Raw genomic sequence first — 25617 nt, forward strand, 5'->3', positions numbered from 1 at the left:
CATCACCTGCAGCCTGAGGCTGGGACCCACCTGGAGCCAAGTTGTTCAATCCCAGCTGTTGGCTGATGCTGCAGAGTCTGTTGGGGCTTTTTGAGGTCTCTCTGAACACGATGGCTCTCATGGGAGAAACAGAGCCTTTCTGTAATGCTGAGCAGTTACCAGCTGAGGACTGTATTTCAACATCACCTTCCGCAGACCCCCTCCCTCATTTCCACACTCTCCTCCCCCCTGTGCCAGCAAACAATTTCCAATTCTTCATTGGACAAAGTCTCCAAGTTTCTAGGGATTTGCATGTGAAATGCTCCGGTTCATCTCAGGCTTGAAGGAGCCATCAAAGTGCTCATCAGGGATCTGCACACACATGTTTACACACAAATCACTTGTCCGTGGCTGTGCCCCAGCGATGCGTGAGCTGGTATGGTCCTTGGGCCACCTCTGAACCTTTGTTCACAGGCTGGGGGTGAGGAGCAGGTTGCATTTGATGGACCAACCCACTGCTCCCCCAGGCAAGATTAGCATGTACAAGACAATCTGCAGCTCTGGAAACTTGGAGCGGGGGGGAACAGCGGGGAGGGGAAGGAGAAGGGGCATGAAATCCCCCCAAACAGGCGGGAGGGATGCTGTTTAAGGAGTGCCTGGCTTTGTAGGGAGGGAGATGGAGAAGTAAATCCCTTGCACCCACGCCCCGCGGGGCTCCGGGGGTGGGTTTATTCAATTGCTGTGATAGAGGGAGGAACCCACCTGGGGACAGAGATAACGGGCGGGCGGTGGGATTGCCGTTCTGCAGCATAAGCCGGGAGAGTTATCAGGGCAGAAACTCGGCTTCTATTACCATGCATTAGAATAGATTAGCGGGCAGAGCAATTAGCATCCTCACTCTATTTGGCGAAGTGACAGGGTTGGTGGCGGTGGGCAGGAGGCATGCAGGGAAGAGGCAGCTTTGGCAGGGTGGCTTTTCGCTTCCCGAAATGCAGCCCAAGGATGGAGGGACCTTCTGGTCTTTCACCCCAGGGCTGTCCCCGCTGGGACATTGAAAAAAACAGGGGTGGGCATGAGCTTTGGTTAGTGGTCGGAAACTTTTTTGTGGTTTGTGGTCCCTGAAAAATTGCCCTGGGGAGATGCAAAGCTCCAAAGAGTGAAATTCAGCTTTCTTGAGTTACCTTTTCCATGTATCTTTGAAAGACTCCACAGACCTCTGGGTCCCCAGATACCACCAGTTAAAAAACCCCACTGCTTTGACTTCCCCAGGCCACCCCAATGCCCTTTTCCCCCTCTTTGCCCATGCTCATCCCTGATGTCCAAAGAACAGGTTTTTCAGCGAGGTGAGCCTGTTCATTTTTAGAGCCAAAGACAAAAACAAGGGTCCATCTCCTTCCTTGGATGCATATGAATTTGCTAAGAAAGCTTCCTCTCCTCTCACTGCCACGACGGGTTTCCCAGGAATGATCCTGTGCATGATCTCAGCTCAAATTTGTCCTTCTTTCCCTGTGGCATCTCCGGCCTTTCCATCCTGAATGGAGTATCCCAGGCAGTGGATAAAATTTAACTCCTTGATGCCAGGGAGAGCTAAATTTCAGCTATCCTCTGGCAGGGATGGACAGCAACTTGGATGCCAGAAAGAGTAGACAGGGAGGGATGGCTATTTGCCACATCACCACATAAAGTTTAAGGTCAATTATGCCTGCGTCTTGACATTTATGGCATTCCTATCCCTAGGACCCCGAGGGAACCTGGAAATGTCAAAACATTGCTAAAACTGACCTTAAACTTTACTTGCAAGTGGGACTGAATCTCCTTCCTTTTCCTGGCTCCAGCCAGAAAATTGCTTTGGCTCCAGCAGAGGGAAAGGCAAATTTCAGCTGCTCCCTCCTTCCCCAGCCTTTCTCCACCCTTGTGATAAAGCCGTCTCAGGAGACACAAAGCCGGCTCTGCACGTTGGTCAGAATTTGGCTAAAACAAACATCTTATTATGTCCTGAGATTCCTTTAATTGCTCTGTTCTTGTCCCATCCTTCTTTCCAACTGGGAAATCAAAAACTTTTCCCCAATAAAAAAATGAAGCTGTCATATTGCATCTCATCCTGAAATAGGGACTAGACTAATGAGACTGATTCAGACCATCACAGTCAGATAGCTTGAATCCCCAGAGCCTCCTGGAAACGAATGTCTTTCTCTATGTCCTGCAGTCCCTTTCCCCAACTCCTGTCCCCAGCCCTGGCTGAAAATGTCATTAAGAGGGTTTGCACTTGGCTTCCACTGAGCTCCCTCTGCTGACCACCTTGCAAAAGGCATCGCCGACGTATCTGGCTGGTGTTTGAGTAGACGCTGTCCTACGGAGTAGTAATCTCTGGCCTCTGAGCAAGGACTTGGGGCAGAGCAAGAGACAGGGGGTCTTGGGCAATCTTCTGTGCAGTGTTCGTGCTGGGGAGGCAGGTAGCAGCACATCAAGTGACCCTCTTCCAGAAGCTGCCTGGCTTTGTGTAGAAAGGAAAACCCGAGTGATGCGGTGATGCCAGAAGTCTCCCCATCACCTCGCAGGCTCTGTAGCCTGCCCCAGCTTTGCCCAGGATGCAGATGCTGGTGTCGTACAGGACCAAAGACTTGGAGGAACAGCCATCCTTTCTGTTCTTTCATTTTGGAGGAAGTGCCTCTTCCCCTCAGGGGCAAGGAGAGCTGCTACTGGGCCATGCTTGCACCCCCCACTAGATTTGAGATTCCCAGTTTGGTGGTCTGTGCTAAGCTGGGGACAGGGGAACCTCTTCAGTCTGACCCTTGCCAGCCACCTGCAAGTGCAGCCTGCCTCACTCACCACGGGCTCTTGCTGGGCTGGGAAATCTCAGATTTCCCCTTGGAGATGAAGAGATGGAAGAAATGGAAAATCATTGCCTCTTGCCCCATCTTGCCTGCAGGACAGCTGGGACCATCTGGGCTTTTCAGGGTCTTCAAATTAAGACCTAAATAAGATTTCCCTGAAAGTTTTCCTTCATCCCCTCTACCCTCCTTCTGAACTCTCTCCTTGGATGTATCTATCCAACACAGCTGGGCAAGGAGACCACTGGAGACGGAGGAAAGGTCAGACTGTGAACACTGGGAAGAAGCGGGAGTGCTTGTGGCTTGGACCATGTGGGTGTTCACATCAGCCCTGCACATCTGTGTCCTCACAGAGAGTCTGGGACATGCAAGTTGTCTGCCGGTGCCTTCGTCCCCACCCTCATCCCCTCTCCTCATCTCCCTATTCCCGCTCCACCCAATCCCATGTTCTCTTTCCCCATATTCTATTTTCTCTTGATTGGGCATGAGGAGATTAGGAGACACATGACAACCCTGGTGATAAGAGTCAAGGAGACAGACAGACAACCTGAGAAGAAGAGAATGCGGCAGGACTAAAAGATTGGGTGAATTTAAGGGGAAGAGCTGAATAGACATGAGAAGAGCATGGGAAACCGTGTCCAAGCAAAAAACCACAGAACTGGGAAGGGCTGAGAATGGAGTGGGGCAACATCTCCACCTTGCACAAGCTGAGGACCTCGGTGTGAGTGACCCCGTACCACCACAACAAAATGTCTAGGAATGAACAGATTGGGGAGGCAAATGGGGATCCCAGCATTGAGCCTGTGTCCCATCAAAATGTCCCATCAAAATGTCCCATCCTGCGCCGGTGGCCTGTCCTGGCTGGTGTGACTGGGCTATGTGGGGGTTCCCACCTGCCACCTCCAGTTTACCAGCACTGGGCGGGGGAAAGGTGTAAGGAAAGGGTGGCTGTGATTATTCTGTCAAAGGGTGAGTGAATTTGTCCCCTGCGGGAAATGTCACCTTTGGAATCAGAAAGGAAAGCTGAAATGTCAAAACCTTTTGCAAACCAGCGATGCCCGCGGATTACCTGTTTGGAGGTGGTGGAAGGGTGTCATTTCGGTTTGCTGAGTGAGCCAAACTATTAAGCTCTCTTTGTGCTGCTCCCCCGCACCTTTGACATCAAATATAGATGCTTCAGGTCCCTCTTCTTCCCTGCAAGCCCACCTCACCGGCCAGATTATGAGTCTTGCAATGCAAAAGCAGTCAAAAGAAAACTGCTGTGCATCAAGTGATGAGGCTTTTCCAAAAAGGATTAATTTGTTTGGATTTTATTTCTGGGAATTCATTTTTTTTTAATGGTAAGATGATTTTTTTTTTCCTGATTAAAAAAAATTGTATAATGTGCTAATTGCCATTTATAAAAAAAAGCCCCTCTGTTCTGAGTAGCAATGTTTGATCAGATCCAATCACCACTCTTTTGTCTTGGAAATTGTTTTTAATAGTCAAAATTGCAGATAAGACCTTTTCCATTGCCAGAAAACTGTCTTCTTTTTTTTTTTTTGTCTCATATTAGAAAAGTTGGATATTTTAGTCTGCTTCTGGGAAAATGAAGGAAAAAAAAAAGAAAACAGAATAAAAATCTTCTCCTTTTTCAACAACTATGGATATAAACAAGAGAGACTCAGTCAGGACTATATGCTGTTTTTCTGACTGCACTCTTTCCACCTCCCCCCCCCCCAAAAAAAAAAGAGAGAGAAAAAAGGATTTACAGAACTTTCTCCTTGGCTTTCTCCTCCCAGGACTATTTGTCTCTGTCTATTTAGTCCACTCAGGGTGTCAGTTAGTTTGGTCTCCAGCAGGGACCACCAGATTGGGCTAATAGTGTGAATTAGCAGAAATAACTTTCCACCTCTCCACGAAGCCTTGTGGCCCCAGGCCATCACATGGGTCTGTGGAGCAGCTGAGCACCTCAGACCCTGTAAGCCCAAACGATAAGAGAAACTCACTGCATGATCTTATCAGGGTTTTGCATGTCTTAGAAAATAATTACCTCTAGAAAGGCTAGGCACAAGGGCCACTGTGCCTTTTAGATGCATTTAATTTGTTATCACAAGTGATACTAAGGTCTGGCTTGCTGGCAGGTATGACTAAGGGAAAAGCTTATAGCTCATGGGACTGTGGAGTAGTTTGTCCCTAATGAATGGCCAGGGAGAAGGCTGGGGATCTTGGTCCGCAGAGCTCTCTGTGCACCAAGTGTCTCCATCCTGGTGCAAGAAATGAGAGCTGCAGGGATGCTCTGGCTCAGGTCCTAAGAGGATCTGCAGCTCTGCCAACCTCTGGACACGCTGCTTGGGAGGGGAGAACGCACCGGCACCTTCCTCTCGTTTCCCTCTGCTAAGAAATCGGGAGTCACGCAAAGCAAACGCAGGCATTTTGGGCAGTGGTGGGATGGAGAGATGGACAAGAAGTGGGAGGGGTAGACAAATATCCCCCTTGGAGGCCCTTGTCCCACCCCACTGCTCTCAGGAGGGATGGCCTCATTTAGCACTTACTTCTTGGCATCACAACTCCTCTGCTCCCTTCCCTCTGCAAATAGCATCTTTTCCCCGGTTTTCTCCCCGCCCCTAGCCTCTACACGGTCAGAAAAGATCTTCCTTCCACCTTCAGCCTCCTGAACCACGCTCCATCCCCTGCAGATGTTGTAATCACAGCCACTTGATCACCGTTAGTCCAGATCCCATGAGGTCTGGATGGTAAAGACGCAACATGCCTTCTGTTAGGCTGGCAGCCCTGCAGTAGCATGATGTTTCTTCCATGCTGTGCACAGGGAAAAAAAAAGATCTCGCAGGTTTAGGAGTACCCCACTTGACCCTTCTTGTACCTGGTCTATCCAGGTGCATGGAGCTCTTGGGTATCTGCTCAGCCCCTCCAAAAATTTCTGGCCTTCACATTAACCCTCCTAACCTTGGACATTTAGGGACAAACCCTGGAGGTGGGGGAGTGAGTCTGGGCTTGGTTTGACCAAGCCCTAGCAAGGCAGAAGAGCCCTTAGCATCTCGTTGCAGAGGTGGAATAGCACCTTACCCCTCTGCAGCTGGCATTTGCAGAATGTGGCCCCAGCAGGTTGCTTTAGGTCCCAGATGGCAGTCCTGGGATTGAAACGTGATCTTTTGGGTCCCAAACAAGGGCCGTCATCTCATCCTCACGAGACCTGGGCTTTAGTCTGCTCTCAGACACACGTGCGTCTATGCCTTTCTTTTCTGTCTCTGTGTAGTAATGTTTCAACCTCACAGAGGTGTCGTGAAGTTTAATTAGCTCCAGGCAAAGCCCTCTGAGATCCTCAGATGAGAGATGCTATAGAAGCGCAAAGTATTAATTTAACATTATTAAAATAATTGGTTAGTGGATGGTGAACAGAGGGTTAGCGTTAGCGGTATTTATTCTTAATGGGAGATGAGGAGGAAATAACATTCCTCATGGTTCAGCGGTAGGACCAGTTTCTTAGTGTTTGTACTAATGGTTTGGACAGAAGCAGGACACTTGCAATTGTTAAAGATGCAGCCGATAATGAAATAGCAGGCGTTATTAAGATGTACAGAGAAGTGCCGTGTCTACACCATAATCTTATGCAAATAAGTTCAGGAGTGGAATACGCTCTTTAAGGTGTCTTAAGTGTAATGTGATGCCACTGGGTGGGAGTTACGCACCAGCTAATTATAGCATGAATAGCATTGAATTAGGTTATATGGCAGTGGAAAGTGATCTCGGCATATTGACAGACCCAGCATGTTAGAGTTACTGGTATTTTATTAAAGCAAAACAGTTATTGGCAGTACAAGGCATTTTTTCTGCATAAGCTGTAATAGACACACCAGATGAGAGCGCAGCAGAGTCACAGCAATCTCCCAGGGCCCAAGTACACGCTGACTCTCAGCAGAGACAACAGAAGTGATTAGTTGGGGTTGGGATATTTCATTATCCCTTTCACAGTCCAGCTGCTCTGTGCAGGCAGCTGCCTTCCAGGTGACCACTTCTCTAAGGCAGGCATTTGTGTCTGGAAGTACTTATTTATTAAGAGTCCCATTTGCCTATATTTAAAATTTGCTGAACTTACTTTCTGGGCTGCGATGTCCCCTCTGAGCAGCTGCCTTCAGCGGCTGGGTGCTTTGCCACAGTCGTTTTTCCGTTTCAGCCAACACCATTCAGGGATTTGGGACTGACACTGGAGGGCAATGCTTTGCTCTGCACATGCTGAAACAATTTTCTCTGCTGTTTCCCCCCACTCCTGGGGGAGGGCAGAACATTTTTGGCAGTGCAGAGGAAGACTGGAGGGAGAAGGTTACTTTATGACTGGTATGTTGCTTTGTCTGCTCCCCTGAGAATCCATCACATTTTGCCTCTGAAGAACTTGCTGGGCAGCTACCTGGGAGAGCGTGGTGTGTAAACCCACAGGATGCTCCACGTGCTCCAGCTCAGGACAGATAAGGTGGTCAAGGAAGAGGAGGTGGAGGAAACCATGGGCAAAAGGCTCTGAAGAAGAGCCCCCATCACTCCCTTCTGCATGGACAAACCTGCAAAACCCACTGGCAGGCGGCTCCATCCCTTTAGTCTTGATTTATGCAGCAGCTGGCATCAGTTACCTGGGATGAATTCTGCTGCTAGCTCAAGGAAGGGGTCTGTGATGTTGACTCGAGAGCCTGAACCTTGCTGGTGACCCAGAGCCCGGCCCACTTTGGTTCAGCTTGGCAGAGCTCCCCCATCATCAGACTCAAGCACCAGGCACAGTTGGGTGTTTTGCGTTTTTTTTCTCGCCTTTGTTTTAAATTGAGAAGTTACATTGAAAAAGTCAGACAGGCAAAGTCAAAAGTTAGGAAGTGGCAGAATTAATTAAAGTCTGTAATTAAAGTCTGGCTTGCAGTGCGTCAGTCCAGGGAGCAGATTTAGGAGTGCAGAAGCTACTTTCAATCTGCCAGTGCCTAATTCCTGAGAGCCTGACATTGCAACATTAGCATTATATTAAAACCAGGCTTAGTTTGGTTTGGTTCTTCATCAAGTCATTATTTGGATGGCAACACACCTTACAACAGATATCAAGTCTGCAAGACACATCAGTCTAATATAGAGTGAGGTTTTGGTCTGAAGAGTTACATGTCTTAAATGTGTATGACCCGTAAACAGCAAGATAAGATGCTGATTATTATATTCCTGCTCAGTGGTGGGGCTGGGAATACAAACCACATTTCTAGATGCTTAACCTATACCCATGTGTTGGCCTCCTGTACAAATGTGCTGGGTGTGTTTGCAACCTACTGTGCTATTACACTTGAACTGAGCCTGGGTATTTGCCCATTTAATTTTAGAAAATCCAGACATTGCTGTCATGCTGCAGCTGGAGGAAATAAATGGGAGGTAGCAGGACATCTTGAAGAATTCGGGCGCTTGGGTTTTGACATCAAGCCCAAAAGGGTTTCCTTCCAAGCTATTCTCAGGAGAGGAGTTCCCACGCCCTGCAGAGCTGTGATGGAATTGCTCTGTCTATTTGTTTTATAGAAGTGCTTACAAAAATCTCGGATCAGCATTTTGCCGTGGCTTTCGTTCCGCGATAGGGGACTTTACAGTTTTGGAGTAGTTAATCGGCTATCCGTCCAACCCTCTGGAGACTGCACGTTTAAAATTCCTGATCCAGCATGCGGCAGCGCTAAAGGAGACTTAATGGGGTGAAGGCTCCTAGGGAACAGAGAGTGGGAGCTGCAATGCTGCTCTTGCTCTCTCAAATCTGCAAGGCAAACCAAGAGCATGCTGAGAATGGCAGCGATCTCCCTTTATGATTCTTGCCACTGGGAATGCGAAACTTTTCTCTACCAGAAAAATGGAGCAATTTGAGTTTGAAATCGGGGTGTTCATTTTATCTAGCGTCAGCCACTAGAGAGAAGCCAAGCCTAAAGTTTTAGGCCAGCCCCCAAGCCTCGTAACATTCAGGCTCAGCCATATATTGGGTTGCTTTTCCATGTGTTGCCATAGATCCCCCTCTGCAAAACCCTATGCATATAGGCTCCCTCTGCTCCAGGGAGCAAGGACATTGAGGGGTGATCATGGAGCTAACCCTCCAGCAGCCCCTGTGTGCTCTCACAACTAAGACTCTGAAGTCTGGGAGTGGGTGAATAATTTAACATCCACACTTAGTCTTTATAGCTGATTTTAATGGGGGGTAATAGCACTGCTAATAACGAAATCCATTGAAGACACCCTGTGCAAGTCCATAACATTAGCTTAATGGCAAAAGGTAATTGGCATGCAGTTGAAGCTGTCCTTTTGTATTAACCCTGTGGATTTCTAGGCAGACATCTTCCTTGAAGCAATGGCCTTGGCAGCGCACATGGAGTAAAATACAGATGTGCTTTATGCTGAGCAAATGCAAATCGGGATTCAAACAGGGTGCACCGCTACCAATTCACATTGCTGGCTTGTGTTTACACCAGACAGATAAGATGAAAGACAGTGACAGTGCTGAAAGCACTGACAACAATTAGTGAGTGGCATGAACATCCTGGGCTTGTGCAGCCCAGGTACCATGCACCCACCACTTTCACTGAACTGTCACTAATTGGGAACACCAGAATTTTTAAGGTTCAACCCTGGGCACTTCTAGTCAGGCACTTTCAAACCAGATGCCAAAAAATCCTTCATCTGCCAGGGATTACTTAGCACCTGCTGAGCAATGGATTGGAGGGTTGCCCCGTCCCAGCAGAGAGGCACCAGCAGCCCAGAAGTACCACAGATTTGCAGTCCTCTCAGCAGGGCCAAAGAGCACGGGCTATGCACAGCTACTCTAAAAGGACATCCCTGCCTAAAATGTCCCACTGCCCTTGGATAGGATGGTTTTCAGGGCTGTGGGTTTGCCCGGGGGAAGGTTACGCTGTATCTGCTATGTGGGTAGAGAGACAGAGCATCTCTACAGCTGTGCATTCTACCCAAGGGATGGGGCTTTCACCCATCACCCTTCCACCTTTCGTGGTGTCCTTGCAACTCTCCAGCCTCCTGAGTGATCCCATGGCTGCTAACACCGGAGTCGGAGCGCTCCAGGGCGTGAGTGTGATTTTCCTGGCTAGTGCAGTCCCAAAGGGTACAGTGTTGACTTTCCATCCAAAATGATTGCTCCTCCCATGTCCCAAGGTTGTCCTCATCTTCCCAGCCTGGCTCTGTGTTAACTCTGTCCCTCTCTGTTCCTGTTTGCTCAGGTGCACAAGGAAGGAGCGGTGTGAGCGCTCCAGCGAGCCTCGGAGATTCGCCTCAGAGATGAAGCAGTGTGTCCGGCTTACCGTGCATCCCAACAACATCTCCGTCTCCCAGTACAACGTATTGGTGAGGAACATTAATCCTTGCCCCCCCTCAGGTTTAACCTGCCCATGCAGTCTGACAGACCCAGGTATGTGCAACCTGGGTTCAGCATGAGTGGGAAGGACTGGCAGCTTGATGCAAGAGGTTCTCCAGAGTCCATTAACTTCCCCAGCAACTTTCCTGGCAGAGAGAAAGATTTGCCATGGAAGAACATTTTGGCCTTGTTTATCCCCTGTCTAGAAGTGTGGAAAGAGGCTTCCTTGTTTGCTGTGAGTAGCTGAGGGCAGGTCTGAAGGGGCTCTGTGCCCTGCAGTTCTTGTGTGCACCCAACGTAGCTGTTTACTTCCCTGTGAGAGGGATTTGTTTATGGCTGGGCATGGACTTTAGGCAAGGGACATCATCATGATTAGAAATTACCTTCTAGAAGGAGGGCAAGTGAGGGATACCGCGCGTTATTTCAGTAAGCTCCAAGTTCCCATCTTCTTGGGTGGAAATGTTTCCTTCTTAAGCCACCAAGAACTCCACTCTACTCCAGCTCCAGCACCAAGTATGCAGAGCAGAGAGGCAGGATGCTACGCAGAGGAACGTAAGGCTGCCGAGGTTCATGCTATCTCTTGTGACCTTCCTCAGCACAAGGTTTAATCTTTACGGCCTTGAGCTATTCAAGCCAACAAAGCCACACAGTGAATGCTGGCAGAGAAGTAGATGATCCTGAGGCAGGGCTTGGGGCAAGAAATCTCTGCTGAAGATCTAACCAGCTTGTGGTTTCTCTCCTGACTCATGACAGCAATACCTTATGTGGTGAGATCCCAACACGCTCCGAAAAGGAGGCAGAGACCCATTTCATTCAGGCTACTAGGGCTCTGTCTTTTTGGGCTGGAAATAAGTTGATAACCCAGACCCCAAAGCTCCATCTCTGGACGAGTTGGTCACTAGCCCCACAACCCGAAAGGTCTAAATGGAATTGCTCAAGGTGCAGCTGCCAGATGTCTTCCAGGTGACAGGTTTTGGAGTGGTAGGGTTTCTTCAGTGGTAATGAAATAAGCCTTTCAAAGCCTGCATGTCCAATCATTGCTGCTTTGTTTCAGCCTCTTAACTTTGCTGTGACTTTACTTTCCTAGGCTTCAAACAAAACTGATCTGAGACATCTTAAGTCCTTTGTTCTTCTGGGAGTTAAAGGTTTCTTTTTCTTATTCTCTCAGTAGTCGTTGAATTCTTTCATGTTGGAATAAATCCTGGGGGACTAGCTGGCGCAGGGCGATTGAAAATGATAACAGAATAAAAGACCTTTACCTCTAGGTTACTCCCAGGGCAAGTCAACCCAGAGCTGCTGGGATCAGAAGTTGTCATCATCCGACTGTTGCCCAATAATCTGCATGAACATTTTGATGGGAGTCTCAGCCCAGTCCCAGATAGACTGGTGACCCAGCTCCTGCACAGTCACCACAGATAGTCTCTTGGAAAATCAGGAGGGGAGCACCAACGAACGAATGACTGGCAGCGTCCTTACTGAGTCTCACCTGGGTTCTAGCAAAGGGTCAATGATATTGAGTTCTTGCCCACAGAGGCAGAGAAGATATCTGTGTGACCAGCCAGTCTTTTAAATTTTGCACACTAACAGGGACTTGGAAAATTGTATCTGAGTCTGTTTCAATCCAGGGCTGCTGCTGTGGGGCTCCGTTCTTTCCTCATTGCAGCAACTCCAGAGCAGGCATGTGGGCTGTAGGATTTCTGGTCTGTTCAGAGTGTGCACTGGCTCATGACATTTATGACACTATCCATTGGTGTCATCTTCTGCATGGCACACCTTCATTCTGCATCATCCATGCTCAGAGAGAGGTTTGTTAAGCAGAATAGTTTCCCCTTCTCCATTGCTAGCAAGGTATTAGTGAGCAGGGAGACTGGATTTAGCCTGAGTACTAAATTCATCCAAATAACCAAAGCTTTTTCCTACTCCCCATCCAAGACAAAAAAAAAAAAAAAATCACCTTTCCCATTGCCATTCCCCTTGCCCAAAAATGAACATACTCTCACAAAGGCTTTATGTCAGCCAAGACTAAGGCCTGTCTGCTCAGCCTTTCTCCCTGATGGTGCCTAGTGTGAAGGAATAGCTCCAAGCCTTCTCTAAGTGGGGAAAATAAAGTGTGGGGGAGCAATAAGCCTTATGTTACGTTATCATCCTCTCCTGTTTTGTCACCTGGACTGACCTCCTCTGTTCTTTCTGCTGGTAGAAACAACACTTCAGCATGCATTTGTGTCTCCTTTCAGTGGCTGTCACCTCAGATGGGGCCTCAGCTAGCTCATGGAGGAGGCAAGTGTGGAGAGCATCTGCATTTGTGCCTGTGTCAGGGGGTTGGCTCTAGCGTTTGGTCACAAAAAATCCTAAATTTGTACTAACTGCTAAGTCATCATCAGGTGCTAGAAGTACCCTGGCATGCCTCTCTGTGTTCAGACATGATCTGGTGGGTTGGGCAGGACCCTCAGTGATGGAGAGCTGTGGTGCAGGACCTTAACTGGTCTGGGAAGTTAACAGCAGGAGGGTCCTTCTCCAGAGAATGAACGTGGTGGAAACCAGCCATAAGATTCCTTTTTCTCATGACCATGAGCAATGACATAGCAATGCCAACGGGTGTTACGAACTCTAAAAACATGGGCAATTCTACCTTCACAGGTTTTTTTATGTATGGAGCCCCAGTATAGCATGTCCCCAGAGCCAACTGCTTCTTTGGTGGGATGGGCAGGAGAGGTTTGCTGTGCCTCTAGAGACAGCGTTTTTTTGTGGCGGACTGAAGGCTGTAACTAGACTCTCCTTACACAGGAACTTGGTGACAGAGTGCTCCCCCATCTGCTGATGCTAGGAGAGCAGGCCGTAGAGAGTTAGACTGGAGCGCTACAGTTTCTCTGTAGTCTGCAGAGTGCCTCTTGTGAGTAGTAGTCACCTTCCTCAGAAACCGCGTGCCTTGGGGCCACCAAAGCCCTGGTCTTCACGGCTGGCTCCAAAGACTCCCTGCCTAACCTTACACTTGCATGACAGATAGCGAGCACTCCCTCCCCTCCACTGACCCAGCCAGCACTGGGGTGCAGTGCCGTCGTCCCCCCATAGCCACGTACCACTTGTGTCGGCATCAGCATCTCATCCCCTTCCCCCTCCGCGCACACATCCCTCTCCTGAATCGCTGCTTTCTGTTGAAGGAGGATGCTCTCTCTAGCAAGAGGCTCTTTGTCCAACCTCTCCAGTGTAATTCTCTCCTGCTGTCCCAGCTCTGGTTTTTGGCTTAGTATTCTCTCTTTTCTTTTTTTTCTATCTCTTCTTCTCTCCCTCCGTCTTTGCTTGCAGCTGGTCTTGGAGACCTACAATGTCCCTGAGCTGTCAGCAGGAGTCAATTGCACCTTTGAGGACCTTTCGGAGATGGATGGCTTGGTGGTGGGCAGTCAGATCCAATGCATCTCGCCAGCTGCCAAAGAAGTGCCCCAGATCATCACCGAGAACGGTGGGTATCCCACAGCTCCACTTCTCCCTCCCTTCCTCACCCCACAGCCCTGTGTCTCTCCTTCTACTTTCTCCCAAAGCAGAGCTTGTGGGAGCCTGAGGACAGGGGGTGCAAAGCACAGGGAGCGGGTGGGACGCTGTGCCGGTGCTTGGGGCTGGAGCTGCGCAGCAGCACTTTGTAACGGGAGCTGTCTGAATGTGTCTGTTTATGTGTGCACACGTGTGCAAGTATTGAGTTGCAATACCAGTAAATGCATTAAGATGCTTATATGTGTGATACTGTGTGTTTTCAGACTGCCACCGAGTGGCAGTTGCATACATCTAGCGAAGGCAAGAGATGGATGTGGGATATTTGTGCACCTTTTGCCCAGGCTGGTGTTGTACAACCCAGGGAATGAGGGTGTACATGCTCTCAACACATCGCATCCCATGCAGCAGCCAGAAAGTCCTGCAGGCATGAATGATCCTGCCTGTAATTTTATCCTGCTCCTCCCAGATTTAGATCTCTATGCTTAGTTCCTTGCTCTGTCCCCAGCCTTTACTCCTTTCAGCTGTTCCAGGTTTGCTACTGGCTCCCTCTCCCAAAGTGGTCCAGGACAGAAAAATACCTTGTCTCCAAGGATGGTCCCCCCACCTACAACTCCCTGCCCTTTTTTGTTTCCTTTTCTAACAACGTTTCTAGGTACTTTCAAGAGCACCTGTGGCTCTTTGCAGGGACTTACTATAAAAACCTTGACCCTGTTGGTCACCCCAAGAGATGCAGAGAGGGTGCTGCCATTTTCATCCTTAGCTTCTTGTGAAATGTACTGTAAAGTTTGTCTCTAAGGCTCCTCAGGCCACAGAAAATGAAGTGACATGAACTGTCACCATCATCTCTGCTCTCCCCAAGCTGCACACAGCTGCCGGTGCTCTCCATTGCGGTCCCAAAACAAGCTCCCAGAGGGCTGTTACCATTTTCAGGTCCCACTGAGTTATCAGTCGTGTTTGCCTACCAAGATAGATGCCAGAAACTATTTCCTTGGTATGGACATCTATCCCAGGCCAGGCTATAATCAACCAGCAAACAAAAATAGCAGTGGAAGCTGGAGGCAGGACAAGAGAGAGATTTTTTGTGAAGCATGGTTTTCAGAGAAGCCGGGCACCTGCGGCTTGTATCAACTTCAGCAGCTGGTGCTCCGCAACTCTGCAAAGACCAAGAGTCCTCCATGCGTAGTGCCAGAAGCTGGGTTTGAACCAAAGGATGTGCAGCTCTGTAGCACATCTGATCCCTGGGGCTACCCAATTCTCACATCCCATTTTAAAATATATGCAAGACGCTGGCAAAGTTGTTAAATACGAAGCGGTTAACAGAGTTGTCAAAGCCGGCGGCAGCAGATGGGCAGCAGAGTCGAACACTGGCAGCAAAATGTGTTTAGTGAAGTGTGTGGTCTGTGCGCGCGTCTGTGCGCGTGTGTGCTCGTAGGTGGGTGAGCGTGCACACGGGCGCACGCTGCGACGAATTGTCAAGTTTACTTTGGCCTGATTAATGAATCTTTCAGGTGAGGAGGAAAATAATAGAGGTGAAAGGGCCAGCCAGGTTGAGGTCTTGAATTAAACATGGGTCCCTTCCCCACCAAATTACTGCAATTATTGCGCCCGCTCATTACCCACAGCTGATGGGCTCTGAATAGGGCTTTTGGCATTGTGGGAAGAAGTGACAGTTCCAGCACAGGAGCCATGGGAATGGGAATGAGGAGATGGTGTGTAGGAGCTGAGGTGCGGGCTTTGCTGCAGATGGGTCTGCTGTGGAAATGGATGGGTCCTTCTGGAAGTTCAATGGCTCGTGGATGTCTCTCACATGGAGATGGGGTCTTTGTAGCCTAAGGCTGGGGTGAATGGACCTTGGGGTGAACGGGGTGAGTGAATCTGGAAGAACTGTTCATGTGGGAATCTTCCTGTCCATCAGTATTTCCCAGGCTGCAGATAGGGAGCCCCTACCCTATCCTCACTATTATGGTATCTATCGTCCTTGCTCATTCCTTCACCCTGCTTTCTCAAGGTATAATCTCTCTTTGGGCGCAGGATCGGGAGGTGGCCTTTTTCAGGCATGGTTGTCCTGGGTATTGGGCCATATTCAGAGATGTTAAATAATGAGGGTGAGGAGAATGTAGATCTTTCTTTATCCCCTTAGGAAAGCCAGTACATTTATCCTTCAGGCAGTGTATGCACAGGCCACCAATGTCTGGGGCCAGCAGTGAAATGTTCCACAGGCTCCTTCCTTCTGGGGACATCAAATGAACCAACAGCAAGGAAGAACTTTAAGGACAGTACTCAAATTTAACGGCCTCCTAATTCCAGACATCTGCATCCTTTCTTTGAGCTTAGCTTTCCTACCTGATGACTTCAGTCAGAATATTTTTGAAATTGGTGAGGTATGGTCTAGGCCTGTTGTCATCATACAGCCCAGACTCTGCTCCCAGGTATGCTAATTTCCAGTGGTGAAGACACACTCCATCACCCCAGTACCGTAAGAGAGAGAGATGTACTCAGAGAACTGGACTCTAGAAGGATTTTATTGCATTTTCTACATCTATTGAGGATAGACTAGCCAAGGTACTGTGGCACAGCTCCAGGTTCAGACTGGTGGCATGACCAACAGGGCTTAACTACACTAACAAAGCAGTCTCACACTGATGTGTCTTTTTTTTTCCCCAGGAGACCACCACATTGTCCAGCTTCAGCTCAAGTCCAAGGAAACGGGTATGACCTTTGCCAGCACCAGCTTCGTCTTCTACAACTGCAGCGTCCACAACTCGTATGTTCATTTCTTTTGATACCTGCTTTCCATTCTACCCCTGGATCTGCCACAGAATCCACTGCTGACTGGGGCTTGTGTCCCTCAGGAAGCTGGTTAGGTGTGGAGGTGACCAGGGGCCAGGGTCACTTGTGTGATAGTCAGCACGGTGGCGTCCCTCCTGAGAAGGCCAAGAGTAGCGCAGTGACCATTTGCTCTGTTGATGAGCCTCCTTTGCAGGAAGGCGTTGTCTTGAGGAGTCATCATTGTCATCTTCATGTGTCCCTCGGGCAGAGGAGCACCACATTAGCGGGAGTTTGCCACAGAATTGAGTCAAAAGTGAGTCACAACCTCAGCAAATGGCCCCCTCATCTGCCTATTAAGCAGTTTTTTGTGGATGGCTGGATCCTGCTCGTACATACCCACCTCCAGCCCTCATCCATGCTGTCAGTCCCATCAGTAGGAGCCTGCCCCAAGTGGTTAGCATGAGCTTGGACCTTCAGATCTGGAAAGACGGGAGTTTCTGGTTCCTGCATGTTGTGAACTGAGCGGGGAACACCCAGCTGATTCCCTCAAGACCATTTTTTCCACCCTGCCAGCTTCTTTCCTGCCCTGCACCCCATTCTTCTGGGGTTTAGCTGGCACCCAGGGCTGCTCAGGAGCTGCCCCACCGGAGCAGGTCTGCCGCTTTCCTGCAGAAAGATGCTCTTCCAGTAGGTTGATCCACCCCTGAGCAAGGCTGAGCGGCTCTGTCCCCACCACTGAGCCAGCAGAAGTGCCAAAAGCAGATAATTACTGTGGCTCAGCAATTCACAAGGAAACACAAATCCTGTTTCCGTGTTCCTGCTGCTTTGACAAACGGTGTCAGAAAGCAAGTGTTGGGGGGGAGAGCAGAAGAGATGGTGGTGTTAAATATTTATGGCATGTTTTGGTTTCTTACTTGACAAAGTATAATACACTATCCATTTTTAATTTGATGTATCAGAGCAAGCACTTGTTACCAATTTGAAGAATAGCTCGCTGTACCAGAGCTGAAAGTGGATTGGAGTTGAGCGAGATTTCACAGAGACAGGGGAGAGGGTGTGCGCCTGCCTGTTGGGCTCAGCCAAGCTCTACTGGAGGCAATTTTTTCACTCCTGCCCATTAAAAACCCAGTGGCACATAAGGGCCGGAAAAATTCCTCCCCACCCCAAGTCCCCTCCAGGTACATCAGAGGCTGCAACTACAGGAAGATCTCCAACAGTGTGAGTGACCAGGAGTCACTACCGTCCAGCGCTTGTTTTGTGCAGAGAGCTTGTTACGGCTCAGTTTGGTTGCTGGTGAGCAGACATCGTATTAAATGAAAAAATAAAAAGGAGATGTACGTATAAGTCGGTGCTGTAACACAGCCAGGAGAGGTGTTTGCAGCTCTTACTCTACAGGGTCTATGGGGCATAGGAGAGCAAAACATTGTAAGATGGAGGGCACGGCTCTTTCCTACACCCTGAGCAGGTGACATCCTAGATATGCCCTCTGCTTCCCAGGCAAGTGCTACAATAGTCTTTCCTTCTCTGCTGAGATGAAGAAAAGAAGAATACAGTTCATACATTTGCAAGAGTCCCATCACCCTGGGCAGAACTCACACTAATAAGCCTGTGGGACACAGGGGGAGAAAATGCCCTGCTTAATCCTTGGCTTTCTGACTTTAGTGCATCCCAGTTTGTGTCTGACCTCTGTATCATGCGTGAGAGTGGAAGGATTAGCCAGATGGGACTGCTGGTGCACAGGGACTGCCCTCCACGGGCATCGCTCCTCCTGCCTGCCCCTCTCTTAGTCACCTTCTCACGATGTGTTCGCAGCTCCCAGGGCACTGGTGGAGGCAGCGAGGCTGTAGCAGTTTACACCCATCCCCTGATCTTGTATTTTTGGTTACACTCAGGATTTTGTTATGGGCAAAAAAGGGAACGCCTCTTATGTATGAAGCTGAGAACATGATAGTCAGATTAAAAGTTGTAACAGGGCAACCAAAATACAACGAATATTTATTACTACTCTAGTTACAATGATATGAATGCAATCTGAATTATCTGATTAATATGAGACACAGTGACAACCAGCTGAGGCCATGGCAAGTCCAGCACCATCCTGCGACTTGATGGTGTTGGGTCAGTTCAAAGCCTATGGCCTTCTGCTAGTGATGGCAAAAGCAATGTTTGCTGGGCTATATTTCCCTCTGAGAAACACTCTCAGCCTCAACTCCTGTTGGCTCACAGAACTTGGCTGGCCAAGTGACTACTCTTTCTCTCTGTTTTCAGGTGTCTGTCGTGCGTGGAGAGCCCTTACCGATGTCACTGGTGCAAGTACCGCCACGTCTGCACTCATGACCCCAGCTCCTGCTCCTTCCAGGAGGGACGAGTCAAGCTGCCCGAGGTAGGCAGGGGCACAGGGCACGCGTCACGTACGTGGGCTGCTTGGGGCTGATGCCGCCTTTTGGCCTGGGTCAGACTAACATGTCCAGGAAGTCTTCTCCACCTCCAGTCCCACTCTATCCCTCTTCTGCTGACCCTCCAGGAGACCCTCACCTTTCCCTCTGTAGATAGCTCCTCTCCTCTCTGCTCTACCAGACCCCCAGGGAGCTGCCCTCTCCCTCCTATACACTACAGGGACCGTGTTGCCTCGGAAAGTCATTGCAAGCTCCCGGCACCAAGGGACTAGGAGGAATGGGAAACACTGGGCATGCATCTCCTCTGGGAGAGCAGAAGGTTGCCTCTAAGCAGATATTCCTCAGGCTGAGATCTGGGGACGATTTAGGGCTATGTCCAGAGTGTCAGTGGATTTCAGCCATGCTTCGAGCACCTCTGTGGCTTTGTGTGTTCAGTGCCTAATGGCCAGTGCATCAAACTGCCTCCAGACAAGGCTGGAGAATGCCTCATCGCCAGTTGCTGAGCTGAACTGGACCTTGGGGCTTAATACAGAGCTGGCTGCTGTGCCGCAAATGCTGTCTAGCTCGTATTGTAACTAACAAGCACTTGCAGACAAGTGGAGCTCGGGAGAATACAAATAGGAAGCCACTTAATTACTTCCTGGTCAGGAATGGTCTGAAAGCATCCTGGCCTGTCTGGTAAATGACCTGAGATGGCTCATTGTTTGCCTGGCCCAAGGGACCAGTACCCATTAAGAGATCTGATATCTGCTGAACCACTGAGCGCAGAGGCAGCTGCTGAAGACTCCGGCAACGTGTGTCGCATTCAGAGGATGAAATCCCCACTGCTCCCTGTGCCGCCTGCTGGGTCTGCTGTCTCTAACATGTTCCCCCACCTACCCCCAGCCCCTGACCCAGGCAAGCCAGTTTGCTGGACCAGATGACACACGTGTAGTGTCTTCACACTCCTGTGGCATCACCCATTCCCTCCCACCCCTACCTTATGTGCTGGTGGAGATGTCACATATGTGCGGGTTGAGGTGTCCTGGAGCAGACATCCTGAACTGCTGTGGCATTGGGACAGGCCATAAATATTCACGAGCAGGGAGGCTGCCAGTTCTTCCTCTACCAGGATTCAGAATTTGCTGTAAATGTGCTGGAAAACTTGCTGATGAGCTGGAGGGCTTGACACCTTCTACTCGGTGGTGAAGTGGTGAAGGAAGGCAGCCCAGGATTCAGCCCTTCTGGTAGACTATCCCAGCCAGGCAGATCCTATTCCCTTGCATGGAGCCTTGGCAGAGTTTGGCCAGTCCTGCTGGCCACAGGTCTCTGTGCCTTCTTCTTCAGGAACTGGAGGGACCTCAGCCTCTTGCTCAGGCGGCATTCCCTTTGTCTCAGGTTCCTGCTGTGCAATGCCACAACCATTTATCTCCTCTGGCAGACTCCTCTGGTGTGTCTCGTGCACCATGCACAGGACTCACCTCCCCAGTTCCCACCTCTTCTCTCCTCCAGCCCTCTGCCCAAAGTGAAGTGCCTACAAATCTCAGTGCATCTCCTCCTCCCTCAACTCGTATCACATCCCAGGTGTTTCTGACACTTGCTCCCATCGGAAAGGAGATCATGAGAAGCTCTGTGTCATCCCAGTTCCTTAGGGAAGAGACTGGGGATCGCACAGCCCCTGGTCTTTATCCCCTCCAAGGTCTTGCTCTGCAGAACTGGGGAGCAGGCAGTGGACTCATTGGCCTCGGCAGATCAGCCTATTTTAGCGCACCTTTTCCATCGCTGCTTTATCACCTCTCACTAGTTTTGTTTCTGAAAGGTATCCTTTTCAGACTAGGAGACAGATCCAGTCTGGGGGGCTTTTTCAGTAGAGATTGCTCTTTCTCTCTTCTATCCCCCTTAACACAGGATTTCCTGCTGACCTTCAAATACTCCCTCTCTGATCTTGCAAAGCTGCTCTGTGCAATTTGCATGGCAGCAGGAAGAGGCACAAACTTGACCTTAGAAGACAACTGTTGATCTACAAGGCAATGATAGCATCATGCAACACATATATGTTACATTGGTCATTGCTAATAAGGGCTGCAGCCTTGTTGGCTTCTGCAGCAAAACAATCCCCAGGCACAAACCTCTTTCCCACAGGAGACAACATTTGGCAGTCGGCTGCTCAGCTCAGGAGCTGGTTTTGCTGTCTGCTGTGGAGAAGAAACACTTCTCAGCACCGGAATGACTGGACAATATCTGCAAGGATAATGGCCTTGCGAAACGCAAAACTTTCAGAGATAGCTTTCTGCCTGGCGATATGAGAAATGCCCTGTAGCTTCATGGTCCTTCTCATTGCCATCGGTGTGTTTGTGGCCCTCAAGGACACTAGGGCTGGGAAAGGATGGTGTCACAAGTGCCTTCTGACAGATTTACATTTGCTCTGTGGCCAGAAAGGTTTTGCCAAATGGCACTTTGAACAAATGCTGCGTATATCTCCCACACTTCTCTTGAGAAGCCATGTTCTCACTGACTCATCTCTCTCACTGAAATTTCCACTGTCTATTTTTTACTTTCACCTTCAATTCTTTCCCTTTCTGTCATGTACCCATGCCTATTTGTTGAGTGGGCTCTTGAACAATAGAAACCATTTGGTAACTTGAAGCTAAGCCTGGCTTCTTATTCCCCATCCAGACCTCCACCCAGTTGCCGATGACTCACAAGGCTGACAGGGCTGAGGTTGATTTCCAGACTTCCCAATGCCATCTTCAGTAGTGTTCAAAACGTACCATCACCCTGAGTGGGCCTATTTTTACTGGCTTTTCATCTCCATCTGCAATGCTCCTTTTGATCCTTTCCTCTACAAGCAGTTGGACCCTGGAGGATGAGAAGACGGAAGCGTTTGCTACCATCCAGGCATGAGTACCTTCTAAATAAGTAAGTCTTGAGGAGGTACTGATGCAAAACTGTACTACCAGAGTGGGATGGTTGGACCATCCCATTTGCAGTCCTTCCATGAATCTGCTGAGCAGATTAGTATGGCCAGCTTCCAGGATTGTATGGTCTGATTGCACCAAGAGACTCCTTGCCAAGCAAACAAATATTGGTGTTACTCTGTCATATGGACTGGTGCCAGAAACTCCTTCCCTCTGTAATCATCATTGCTGGCATGCCAAGCCTGCTCCCTTCCCCCTCACTATGGCCTTCACCTTCTTTTGCCAATACACCCACTTCCAGGTGATTTTTTTTTCTCTCTTTGCCTGTACAGCATCTTGCTGTAATGTGGGAAGAGGCTTCCCACTCTCCAGATGGCCTGGGCTGCAAATGGACCAATTGAGCTGGTACACAGCACCCCTGGACCAGCCTGGAGCACTTTGAAGGGAGGCTTGTGCCCTTGTGTACTTCTGACTCTTATCATTTCCTTAGCACATCTCACAAGTTTCTGGATACCCTTGGGCTCAACTTGCCTTTCTTTCAGGTCTTCTTCATGTTCTCTGACACTATCTTGGGTTTTTTACTTTGTTTTTTTTCCTTGTAGTATGAGTTGCTGATTAATGCAGAGTGCAGGATGAATTTGAGCCTGATCCAGTGGGTCAGCAGAAAGGCTTTGGCCATGACCCACGCTGTCCAGAAGGCAAAATATTTTTTCTATCTGTATAGCCTGTGATCTACCATCCAAGGGGAGCCTTTGAATTTCATGGTGGATAGCTGTGATCGGCCAGCCCCAGGGTGGGACAGGGCAGCTGTCCTACCACCACCTGGCAAAAAAACTAAACCAGAGATGGAGGAAGGACGGAAAAGGCACATCCCTCGCTATCAACAAGGAGCCATGACTTTCTTACCTGTCACTTGTCAGGTGCTCGGTGAATCAGCTCTGCCCATAACAGAGCTGAATCAACTAGACTGGGAACCCTGGGAAAGCCCATTTTTGCTCCTGGTGAAGAACTCCAGCGTGGTCATAAAGCAAGTGTATTTATGATTACGGCACTGAACTCAATCAAATAGGGTTGATGATGTCTCCAGATGATTTGTGGCAGAAATACTTCACCTTGGCTTATAATTTCCCCTTACAGCAAGTTTTCGAAAGCCAAGTCCACTAGCTTGAAATATACTGAGTGACTTCTTGCTTTATAAAGGGGAACTGAGATTATTGCTATTGAGGCCAGGAAGGGAAAGAACAAGAAAGAAAAGACATTTTAATACTGAAGTAGCTTGTTGTTGTTTTTCACAAAGAGAGCTAGTGGCAAAAGTGGAGAGAATTAGTCTCAAAGATAAAAGGGAGCAGGCCAAGTTTCTGGTTTTTTTTCTTGGCCATCCTGTCTCTGCTTTTGACATTTGTTGCTGACTGTAGCTAAAGTCATAGTGCAGGCTTAGCATCGCACCACAAACCATTGCACTGCAGACTAACGCACTGTGAAATCACCCCTTACTTACTTGACAAAATCACCAAGTAAGAGAGCTCTGTCATTTTCTTCTGTACATGGGCAAGACAGTCAACAAGTAGTGGAGGGAAACTGAGGCATGGAGGAGTAAAACAATTGATCTGAGGGTGTCCAGTGTCATAGAAGCTACAGAAACAGCACCTGCCTCTCCTGATGCGTATTACCCAATACACCTGATGGCATTGTCCATCTTGTCTTCGTACAGACCTGCTCTCATCCAGTGGGTAGTTTTCATGTCAGTGTTTCACAGACATATGTACAAGGATGAGTAAGCTGGGGTAGCCTACTTGAGTTGATGGAATAAAGGACTAAGTCTTCTTTTGTGCCTTATTCCCTGAGATGAACACTATCTTGTTCCAGGCCGTGCAAGGATTTTAGCTTTGTGTGGGGGAAAAGAGAGGGAAAAAAAATGGCAAAAGCTGAAAGCAAGCCTAGATAACAAATCTATTATCCGCCGGGCTTAAAAGATACATAATCATTTAATTACCTTGAAGGAGGTTTTCATCTTTCCCTGCTCAGCCGATTTGCGTGTGCGTGTGTTTTTCTTCCTCCCCCAAACAAGCTTTTTATTAAAAGGATTTTCATCTGCTGCCTAAAAAGAGAACAGAAGAAAAGATCTCGCACCAAAGTGTTTTATGTCGAGTTGTACGTGCTAACGACAGTAAAGCCCACATAAAAGAAACAACTGCTTCAAATATTAATTTGTCAAAAGCAATAGAATGCTGTGTGAGCTGCATGCTGGCGAGCAGCTGCCGAGGAGCAGAGTGTTGCTTTGCCCAGTGCTTGCTCGTGCCTTGTGCTGAATGAAGAGCTCTACCGGAGGCCTCTGCAATGGAGTGCATGGATTTACCTCTGGCTGGCCACTTGTGCTTCTTGGGGATGGGGTTTTTGGGAAACAGGGAAGAACAGAAGGGAAAAAAGAAGGTAGGGAGTGATAATGACAGCTCAACCTGAACGGGGAGACATCTAAGAGGCATTTGGACAATGCCCTTAATAACATGCTTTAACTTTTGGGTAGCTCTGAAGTGGTCAGGCAGTTGGACTAGATGATCATTGTAGGTCCCTTCCAACTAAAAATATTCTGTTCTATTCTATTCTATTCTGTTCTATTCTATTCTATTCTAAAGTGATAATGCCCACATCTCCTCATTATGGACTTTGTCTGTAGTAAACTCAGCAGTGCCCTTCCCCACCCTGCCAGTGCATCTCAGTCTGGCTCAAGGAGGGTTTTTCCTCAAGGTCTCAAAAAGCAGAGAGGTTTTCAGGGCCCCCAAATGTCCTGCTTTGTCCTCTTTGCAAGCTGCAGAAGGCAGGCGTGGTGCCCACCTCCTCCTAAAATGCACCCCAATGGAAATGCCTGGGTGGCTGCACTGGGAAGGGGGGAGAGGACCTGCTGGGCCATCAGGTGAGCATGGTCAACTCCTTGCTCCCTCGACAACCCTTCGGGTGATGCATCTTCAGCTGTTGCTGTGGCAACTGCTCGGTTTCCCTCCCACTCCTCTTTCCAGCCTCCCTTAACCCGGCCAGAGAGGCGGCTGCTGGAAGCATCGGCACGGGGAGGAGAGAAAACCCATCTCCGCCCAAATTAATGGATCTCTCCTTTCTCCGGGACTCTAATGACAGTTGCAGCGAGGCCAACACCAGAGCGCCGAATCTTTCCCCGCTTGTCGATTATCCGCTCGCTTATCCTGGCACCTGTCTATCATTAAAGGGAGGGTGCGAGGTGTAGTTTCTATGGAAACTGCAGGCAACCTGCTGCCTTCGAGTGCTGTGAGCAGGCAGGGGGACCGGCAGGAGAGGCGAGGGGAGCAGGAGCAGCTCTAGGCGGGCAGCTGCTGCGGGCAAGCAGCAGCCACCCCGTACAGCTGGGATCTGGCGTAGCGATGCATCCATTTCACAGCACCTGCTTTCAAAGCAGCACGGGGCTTTGGTGTTTTAACGTCTATTTAGGTCTTCGAAGCGTTTCCGAGCAGGTGTGGTGGAGTTCAGTCTTGTCGGCATCCTGTCCACGGGGAGGCAAGGGGTAATCTGGGAGGAGGCTGTAGCTGATGGTTTCGACCCAACCGTGCCTTGGGGCTGCTGGTGGTTTGGCATTTCAGGCTGTGGCATTTCTGCCCTCACCCACCGTTAATGGCTCTTTGCCAGAAATGGAGATGTATCGTGTAGTGGGTACATGCTCTTCGGAAGGGGTGCTTCAGATAATCATAAGAGGAAATTAAACACAGAAAGTGGAGGCAGAAAGCTTTCCCCTTGTTTATGGGGTCCTGTTCGAGCATGAAAATACTGCTCAGAGGCAGTATCGGGTAGTGTATGAGGCCACCGGTTTTATTTCAGCAGATGAGAGTTTTATTCTTGCCTCCGCATTGGCTTGGACACGTTCACCTTTCTGTGTCCCTGTT

The 25617-nt window shown here is 49.1% G+C and overlaps 1 protein-coding gene across 2 annotated transcripts in view; it reads left to right on the plus strand.

Moving 5' to 3' along the window:
• PLXNA4 (plexin A4) overlaps window positions 1-25617 on the plus strand; it is a 455411-nt gene that overhangs the window by 326522 nt on the left and 103272 nt on the right. For both annotated transcript variants that reach the window (XM_069801537.1, XM_069801538.1), the window contains exons 6-9: window positions 10031-10154; window positions 13468-13621; window positions 16315-16414; window positions 18688-18802. In XM_069801537.1, the coding sequence (XP_069657638.1) occupies window positions 10031-10154; window positions 13468-13621; window positions 16315-16414; window positions 18688-18802 (493 nt within the window). The remainder of the gene's footprint in view (window positions 1-10030; window positions 10155-13467; window positions 13622-16314; window positions 16415-18687; window positions 18803-25617) is intronic.

Source organism: Haliaeetus albicilla, chromosome 14, assembly GCF_947461875.1.
Source record: "Haliaeetus albicilla chromosome 14, bHalAlb1.1, whole genome shotgun sequence".
NCBI classification, from domain to species: Eukaryota; Metazoa; Chordata; class Aves; order Accipitriformes; family Accipitridae; genus Haliaeetus; species Haliaeetus albicilla.